This window comes from Medicago sativa, chromosome 8, assembly GCF_051527215.1.
Source record: "Medicago sativa cultivar Bolivia chromosome 8, Bolivia_mono, whole genome shotgun sequence".
Classification (NCBI taxonomy): domain Eukaryota; kingdom Viridiplantae; phylum Streptophyta; class Magnoliopsida; order Fabales; family Fabaceae; genus Medicago; species Medicago sativa.
The window spans coordinates 88,615,756-88,625,117 of NC_140756.1; the positions used below are offsets into that span (position 1 = coordinate 88,615,756).

General features: G+C 32.1%; 1 protein-coding gene and 1 long non-coding RNA gene across 8 annotated transcripts; one reads left to right on the forward strand and one right to left on the reverse strand.

Annotated features, from left to right (window-relative positions):
* The first annotated feature begins 798 nt into the window (after positions 1-798).
* On the forward strand, positions 799-5,200 carry LOC146902942 (uncharacterized). 7 transcript variants are annotated; one of them, XR_015023933.1, is made up of 7 exons: positions 799-974; positions 1,449-1,497; positions 2,221-2,292; positions 2,565-2,603; positions 2,853-4,156; positions 4,236-4,326; positions 4,895-5,200. It is a non-coding gene; the product is annotated as an uncharacterized LOC146902942 (long non-coding RNA). The 7 variants fall into 7 exon arrangements; XR_015023931.1 differs by having other exon boundaries at positions 2,233-2,292; XR_015023930.1 differs by lacking the exons at positions 799-974; positions 1,449-1,497 and having other exon boundaries at positions 1,504-2,292; positions 2,853-2,916; positions 3,667-4,156.
* A 2,028-nt stretch (positions 5,201-7,228) lies between these two features.
* Positions 7,229-8,369, reverse strand: LOC146902943 (stress-response A/B barrel domain-containing protein UP3-like). Its single transcript, XM_085738650.1, has 2 exons — positions 7,531-8,369; positions 7,229-7,374 (listed from the first exon to the last, which is right to left on the reverse strand). The coding sequence occupies exon 1, from the start codon at positions 8,328-8,330 to the stop codon at positions 7,536-7,538; it is 795 nt and encodes a 264-aa protein (XP_085594776.1). The 5' UTR covers positions 8,331-8,369; the 3' UTR covers positions 7,229-7,374; positions 7,531-7,535.
* Positions 8,370-9,362: the final 993 nt, after the last annotated feature.

Below are 9,362 nucleotides of genomic sequence, written 5' to 3' on the forward strand. Positions count from 1 at the left end.
TAAAAAGGGTGTTACCATGTTAGAATCCTAAAATCCGGATGTTTAAAAACACTTGTTTTCTGTTCTAATATAGAATTCGATTGGGATGAAATCTTGAAAAAATAGCAATTAGCCACACTTTAACTGTTACAAAAACGACAATGGCTAATTTTTTTACCTTTGAAAATAGCAGCAAAACTCTTTTCAAATTCTAAAATCCGGGAGCATTTTCTGAGTTTCGAAGGGTGCACAAAAAGCATGAGGATGAGAAAAGAAATCTTAATCTTAATAATATACAAACATGAAGCAACAAATAGCAAGTTTTTTTTACACCAATCCAATGTGGCACATACTCAATCCAATGTGTCACATGCTTAAGCCATCTACAAGTCTTTATCACATTTTATAAAGTTCATTTTAACATCATTTATAGTAAGTAGGAACTTTGGAACAATTTTAAAATCATCAAAATTCAATTTAGAGTATAAATGTTTGAATGTGTTAATTTCCCTCTAAGAAATGTCATTTTCGGTTTCTTCAAATTTCAAATTTCAAATTCTCCCCAAAATCATTTTCATTTTCTATCTTAATAATATACAAACATGAAGCAACAAATAGCAAGTTTTTTTACACCAATCCAATGTGGCACATACTCAATCCAATGTGTCACATGCTTAAGCCATCTACAAGTCTTTATCACATTTTATAAAGTTCATTTTAACATCATTTATAGTAAGTAGGAACTTTGGAACAATTTTAAAATCATCAAAATTCAATTTAGAGTATAAATGTTTGAATGTGTTAATTTCCCTCTAAGAAATGTCATTTTCGGTTTCTTCAAATTTCAAATTTCAAATTCTCCCCAAAATCATTTTCATTTTCTATCTGTGATTTCTCTCTCCAATTCCATCGCCTTTCAGTTTCTTCAACCCTTTCTCTGTTCCTTCTCCCATCCCTAACACCAGGCACCACGAATCAGAAGCAAACATTCAAAGGTATGAACTTGCTTCTCCATCTCTTATATGATTTCATTTCGTTTTACTGAATGAGTGATTTCGTTTTTCTCAAGTTTGATTGAGTTTAAATCTTTCTATATCTAATATGTTTTTCATTTGGTTCTTTTGCTTCTCCATCTCTTATATGCTTAAGGTAACTTTTATGATTTTTTTGGAGTAATAAAACCAGATGTTACTATTGTTTTGTTGGTTGTTGTTTTGGTAGAAATTATATTAGTAGTGTCATATCATATTCTAGATTGCACTGATAATGGATTGCAATTGCTTGCTTAATGAAATCAAAAAATTTAATTTTATTGAATTTGTTTTATTTTTACATGGTTCTGAATTTGATTTTTCTTTTGTTGTGAAATTGAGCACTCAAAGTGTTTGAGAATACGTCTAAATAAGAAAATGAATGATATTGTTAGTTTTAGTATTGATATAGAATAATTTGTGTTTTGATTTTTGCAGAAGACAAATGTGAATGCAATTTCAGAATCTCACATCTCAACAGTTTCAGGTTTCACTCTGTCCTGATATATCTCTTATGAATATTTGAATGACTGGTTTTTTTATTCGTAAGGTTCCAGGTTTCATTATCTGTATTGGGTTGAAATTTTTAAGAGTATGTCAGAAGCCAACATCCTTTTTAAGTCTTTATTTGATTTTGTTGAAGTCTTGGATTATTTAAACAAACAATTCTGGGTGTTTTGTTAATTTAGAACTATATAAAAAAGGATTGCTTCTGTTTTCCTTTTAGTTTTTACTTTTGAGGAGGAGAAAGAATTTGGTATGCTATTTCTTGAGATGGTTAAAAGGTTTCTTTTGTTGGTATAAGCCATAAGATCAAAGTGTTTTTGCGAAACTGATTTAATAGTGAGTCTTATAATTATATATCTTTCCTGTTCTCTATATCAAAGACTGAATACTAGAAAGAAAACTTCAAGTAGTCTTTTAGCTTCATTTTAGGGAGTAGGGATGAATATGAAGTAGCAATTAGTTATGAAATCTCAATATTAATAGCATCTGCACATTTCCATTCCTTTATGATGAATGAGACCATTGATTGGTACCTTTTAGACAGAGCTGAGTAACATATAGCTTTCCAATCCTAATTTTCCTCTCTTTTTTTCCTCTTGGTTTTGATTTTTTATTGTTTTGACTTTCTGAAACAAAATATTCATAGGTGAACATTAACCTATATTTTGCTTTTTTTATTGGTTTTTATCATTCATTGAATGAGATACTTGAACAGAGTGGAGAATTTCATTTGCTTGACTGATTGTCGGAGCGACTATTTGCAAAGAATAACAAGGTATGCTTTACAGTGTTGTGTTTTTTCCTTTTGCTTCCATTTTTATGGTCTAGCTCTACTCATGTGCACTTACCTTTACCAACTGCTATCAGGTTCTGATCTTTAGTTAGGTGAATTAATGTTCAATATAATCCATTGATATTTTTTAAAACACAGTCTTGAATAACTGAAGGTATTTGAATCGATAAAGTTGTTAATTTCAATCCATAGTTATTCTTCTTCCTTTTTCGCATTTAGTTTATGATGTTTTGAGTTAATTTGTTTGTGTACAGGTTCTTTCAAGAAGATATCAAGGAAGAAGAATAAGCAAGGTGATATTTGAATTTCAAAATCTTAACCTGTTTTTTTATCAGATCCGAAATTACCCATCTCTCTGATGAAATTTGTTTTCATTTGTTATTTAATTATCATATCATTCATCTCTGAGTATCGATATTGTTTAGTTATAATCTACCTATTTTAGTTTCAAATATATAAGTTGTTAGTCTCAATATATCATCTCCTCTGCCAATTTGATTTTGATTGATATTAATATAGAACCATTTTCTTTTTTATTTTAGGTGTAGTTAAAGGTGGACAAATTATGAAGATCTCAAGATTTGGAGCAATGACAATTTGCAACAGGTTAATATTAATATATGAATTTGGGTCGTTCTTCGTTATTGTTATAATAATTGTAATCATTATATTATGTTTACATGAAATTATTCATTGGTCCTCTATTTAGATTTTATACAATTTAAAGTGAATTCAAACTTTATTGTGAATTGCTAATTCGAGTATTGAATGACAATAGATATGTATTACCGTAAGAGTTTATGACGATTGCTATGAAGGAAGAACTTCTTGCAATGAACATTTTGAATCCACTTTCAATTCAAAAGCATCTTTTTATTTATTTATTGAAACAACTCATTTTCCAATTACCATGGGATATAGAAAAGCTATGAAATTTAATTATATAGTACAAGAGAACTAAAGTCTGTTGTTTTGCTTAAGGCATCTGAAAGAGTAAGATAGTACAAAGGTTACATACACTTAATAGGTTGTGGAGATATTGAGAAAAGTTCACAATTGAATTCCTATTTTGTAGTTTTTCTGTGAGTGTACCATGCTCATGTATCATTGTTGTTCTTTCTTATATCTCCACTAATAGATTTGTGAATTGAGGTTTCTTATATCTGTCATCTTATTGTTTGAATTCTGCATTAATAGATTGCAAAATTGATGTTACTTCTTATATCTAAAATAATATTAGATATACAGTTTATAACCCTGTTTGGATTATTGAAAGCCTTAGAATTATTGAAAGCCTTTGTTGCTTCAAGTTTATGTTTATGAATGGCCTTAATCATGTTGTTTGGTATACTGCAGATTACATAAATATTTAGTTTTTCAAATTTTAGAGCTCATGCTTATATGGTTTATTTGAAGTATGAATTGTGGCTGGTGAAAAATGGCAAGGTGAAAAAGACATATCTTCCTCCCTTTTGCAGAAATTCAGAATATGCAGCACCTTTCATTGCTTTGCAGAGCCAAATTCCAATCTCCTTCATACTATCTTTCAAATTTCAAATTCCACTCAAAAATCATTCTCCTCTTCAATCAGCAACTATCCTATCTTCTTCCCAAAGAAGACTCTTGCACTCTCCTCTCTCCGACAACCACACATTCTCTCAATCATTCTTTCCTTCTTCTTATCTCTCTCAACAGGCCTAACCTAAAATTCATTTTCATTTAAAATTTCTCAATAAACAACCACTTTCCAGGGATACTTTGGTCGCACACTCAAAGATCTGAAGAAAGAAAACCGATTTGGATACCGGAATGGTCTCATTACTTCTGAGTCGCCTATGGATTCCAGGTATCATAAACTCCTCTGCTTCTGTTCATTTTTAATTTCAGATATAAATGACTGATTTTCTATTTTCATTTTCATGTAGTAGCTTTGCACTTTAGGAATATCAAACTTTTTGTTCAATATTGTAGCTTTGTTGTCCTGTTTGAAATTAAAGTAGAACAATTTGAAGGAAGGTTTGTGCTTTTTTACAATGTTTGTTAGCCTTTGCTTGGTTACTTCTATTGATGATTGTTTCATTGTGTTAAAAATTGGGTTGATATTCATTTGGTTGTGATTCCAAATAGGGATTCCCATATGCAACAACATTAAGTTTTGAATTTTAGGCTTTGCATTGCTTTACCTTCAGACTTCAAGTTTGATTCCTGAAATTAAGTATGCTAAACAATTGCTTTTTAAATTTGCTAGACCTTGCACTGGTTTGTAATTTTTTATTGTGTTAACTTCATTGCTTAATTAATGTAAACTTTATCAACTGGTTATATAGTAGTTCATATGATGATAAGGTTAACCTTAAGGGCAGTCTTGCCCCTGTTTCTCGGAAAATGTTATTTACTAATGTTATGGAAGGTATTTTCTTTTTCATTCGAAAGATGACATGATTTTTGCTTTTTACAAAGGGTTTGACTATGGAGTAAGTCTGTTTTTTTTTTTTTTTTTAAAGAAGGCTATAAATTGAACTTTGATGATTAGCTATAAATTGCACCGCTTTCTTTCTCTCTATTTTAACTTTGAAGTGTTTAGTAGGAATAGGATCTACTAGGAAGGCTCTATGTTGAATCTTGGGTAAGAAGACTTGGTAGATTAGTTAACGTACAAGTGGAGTTAGGTGCATGCATGGAGGGAGTTTATCTATGAAAGTTTATCTACGAAGGACCAAATTCAATGTGCATTATTTTTTGAAAATCAATTTATCCTGCTGCTATCTTAATTTAGATTTACATATGTAATGTCTCTCTATAATGGTGATGTAAATGAAACCCTCTTACACTTCCTAATACTATGTTCTTTAGAAATTTCTTTAGAATAGACAAGGCTACTTTGTGATTACACCATTGTCATGTATCAGATATTTAACAATCAATTAAATTGATTGATTGGGATGAGATTTCCCTTTTAAAGTGGAAAAAAATTCAAAACACGGGAGGTTATGAATATTTGATTTAAGTTTCTGTTTAGTAAAACCTAAACATATTCTCAAAAGACATGTGATATATAGGTATTATATATTCTTAATACTTTAAATTATGTAGTCATTTAATCATTATTGGTCAAGGTTATGTAATTGCTTTAAATTAAATTGAACTATGTCAAATGATGACATTTATTTTGATGATGACAACATCTTATTTATTTAAGAAGTGCATTATATGTTTTTATTTTGGTAATACGTTCAGAGTAATATTTTGTTAACGCCACAATAAATATTATTTTGCTCCGTGCGTTGCACGGTGGAAATCCTAGTTCTCTAAAAACGGGGTCAAGCTAGCCTACGAGGCCAACCCAAAATGCTTTAGTTGTTTACAAATTTGTAAGGTCAATTCAACCTAAAATACGGGTCCATCAAAAATTGATCAAAACACTCTCAAATCTATAATACACCTTCATCTTATCCAATACAATATGTCAACTATGATTTGAATTTGATTAAACTCACGCCAATGATATGATGAGGGAACAAAATTTGCAGCAACCAATAAGCAAAATGACCCTTGCAAATTTGGTTGTCTAGACTTGTGCAAATCATTTTCTACATGTTGTTTCTTGGTCGTTACTTATACAAATCCAAGAAACAAACTATTGTGTAGTTTTCTTCTCCAAAATCTAAGTAGAATTAAAGAATCAAAACAATGAAATCTATCAAGTCTTTTATCACTAAATTTAGTGATAAAATTGGAGAGCAATTTCATTAAACTATTTTGTACATAAAATGATTGCCTGCGTAGAATTGTGTTACACTTATTGTGTATCGTCATAGAACTATTATCATCTATAAAAAGCCTAAAAGAATACCTCCACTTTTATACACTCCTTATAGTTTGTGGCACACCCTGCCTAGATGACAGAGAAACTTAGACAATTCAAGCTGGAAATGGATGCTCATCATTTCCTCTCTACATTTCTTCACTCCATCACTCAAGTTTAGTAATTTTGAGGAGTTTGATCCTCTGTATTTCTAAAAATAATGAGTGTGAAGCATGTGAGTGAAGGTTAATGAAGAGGAGCGATTGCGTAGGAGAGGGCCTACGGTAAGATGGAGGACTTGATCAAGGGAGATGAGAGAACCGAGATTGTTGATCATGGAGGTGATTTTGGAGGGCCAATTATTTGAGTGTATAGTAAACGATATTTAGGCCTAGAGATAAAAAGCAAAGTGCCGACAAAGCAAGGAATGGGTATGACAGTTTTTAGAGGCAATGCCGTACTGAACGTCGAAGGGAAGTGGAAACCTCTTAATGGCATTTGCTTGCTTTCTAGCGTGGACGTCCCAAACTTCTTGTGTAGAGGAGAAAAAGAGCTTTAGGCCATATATGTATGTTGAGCTCACAGAGAATTCTAAAAAGTGACTTGGGAGTTGGGATAGCTCTAGTGGAGAGTGAATATGGCTGAAGAATACAGAAGGAGAAAGATTAATAGTGCATGTGGGTGATAATGATAAGAAAAAGGATAGCATGAAATTAAATAAAATCTCAACTTAGTCTATTAAGTATAACTCTCCAACTTTCAAGACTGATTTATCTATATTTAGAACTAAATTGGAAGAGAGTGTGATATATATTCCAATGACTAAATTGAAGGTTTTTTCCATGAAATTTGAAGAAAAGGAATGGTGGGGACTAGGGGTAAGTGTGAAACTGTGTAAGGTTGCTCTAATAATTTCATGCACCCTTTGCAGGTATATCATTATGCTATTTTACACACAACATCAACTTAAAATTCAAGGAAAATGTTAAAATTTAAGTCCACAGGCATGATCCCATCATTAAGCTTTTTTCCTGTAAGACCATCACATTCATAAGCTTACTAAAGCTTTTATTATCATGTTTTGGATGATTAACCCCTAATATAAGGGTTAGCTTTGGTTAACTTATAATATGATCTTATTCACTGAAATAAATATTTGTGACATTGTTTGAAAGAACCTTCGAAAACAACTTACAACAAGTTCATAAGCTATTTCTAGTTCAAATTTTTCTTCATAAGCTCTCCAAGATGTAATAAAACTGCAAAATAGAGAGTCTGAGATACATCAAGTCTACAATGATACAATACACACAGAAGTGAAAATGTACCAAACTTAATTAATGTTCTACATTGCATTGAAACTTTATTATGTAAGTAAAAATTCAAAAACAATGATCAAACAGAAATAAAATAACCTTGATCAAAGACTTGCTGATTGAGGAGGTGGCGGCGGCGGCACAACATAATCAACGACAACAACACTCTCAATCTGATCCCTAACCTTATCCTTCTGAAAATTGACCAACTCATGATTGGAATCATGTTCCTCCATCTCCTTCTCTCCCGGAAAAACCGCTAACGAAGCAATCGAATATCCTTTAGCTCTCGCCGGAGAGAAATTCTCACCATAGGAAATTTGCTTAACCTGTTGAAAATTTTCAGGAATTTCTTTAATAACCTGTAAAACCTTATCATTAACAACATTCTCCTCCTTCAATTTCAAGAACATAACTCTCATCGCAGAACCCTCCTTCGGAACCAAATCCTCACCGTTAAGATCCTCAGCGATCCAATCAACGGCCATGATATCATCAATGATAGGAAGCACGTTTCCTTTAACAACGCTGACGTGGCTGGGGTGAGCGGAATAAGCTTCGAGATCTTGTTTGGTTTTGTAACGAGTGTGGAGCATGTGAGTGAAGGTTAAGGAAGTGGAGCGATTATGTAGGAGAGGGCCTACGGTAAGATGGAGGACTTGATCAAGGGAGATGAGAGAACTGAGATTGTTAATCATGGAGGTGATTTTAGAGGGCTCGGTGTCTTGTTTGACTTTGAAGAGAACGATGTGTTCTATGGTTTGGGATTTGGATTGGGTTGTTGACATGGTTTTGATTGAAGAAGATCTTGATGGAAATGAGAGAAGATGTGGTGTGAGGTGTTTTGAAGATCGAATGCGAAGTGGAAATGAAAGCTGCGTTGTTCTCAGACACAACATCGTTTGCACTGGAAATGATGGTGACCGGGATAGTGGGTGGGTCACTTGATTCTTGTGAATCTAATATTATTTTTTTAATTATTAATTAATTTGCACGTGTAAAATATATCTGGGCTGAACTTTTTGCACCCCTATTTATTTATAGACTCTCCCCTCCATGTTATTTTTTTTTTTTTTTTTATCAAATTATCACTATAGTAAAGTATAACGTTTTTATTTTTGGAAATTTAATTGCCTAATTTCTGGCTATGGTGGCCACATGTTTAACAAGATCTCATGTTTTCCATGATGTTCCAACATGAATAATGTTAACAACACATTCATATATTGTTTCTTCTTTTTTTACACAATTCGGTATGTTATGTCTAATATAAACTCTTTCATTAATTGAAAAATTTACGAGTTCCACTAAATGTTATCATTATTCATTAATACTTGAATTAGTACTAGTTGATGGTAATTGCTCTTTAGGAACACTAAAAAACTGAATGGTAATTGTTTTAGATTGCCTGTGAGCAATTTTTAGATGTTTATAGAGCAATTTCCCTACTTATTTTTAATGGTTGGGTCATGAGGCATAAGCCAGCAAGACGTTTACTCTCCACCCAGCACATTTTGCTCGCGCCCTGCAAGCCAACCAAAAATGCCCTTGCGCAAGTTAACTTGCGCAAGTGTTAATCATCCGCTACTTAACTAACGCTACGTGAGTTAACATGCGCAGCGTTAGTTAACTCACGTGGCGTGCTGTCTTAAGCATGCAGACCACCTCATTTCCTCATTTCTCACCTAAAAATCAAAAAAATCTCAAAAATCTCTCTCAAATCACCCAAATCCAAAATTCCTTCAAGTTCAAATCAAACAACACTCTAATAACAAGTAAGTTTTCATGATCAAACACCATTAACCTTTTATTTTTACATGTTAGATTTTTTCTCTTAGATTAGAAATTTTTTAGATGTAGAGTTTGTTTAAATTTTGGTGTTTTTAGCAAGAAATCATACAATGTTAGGATGTAAATGACTTGTGTTGCTT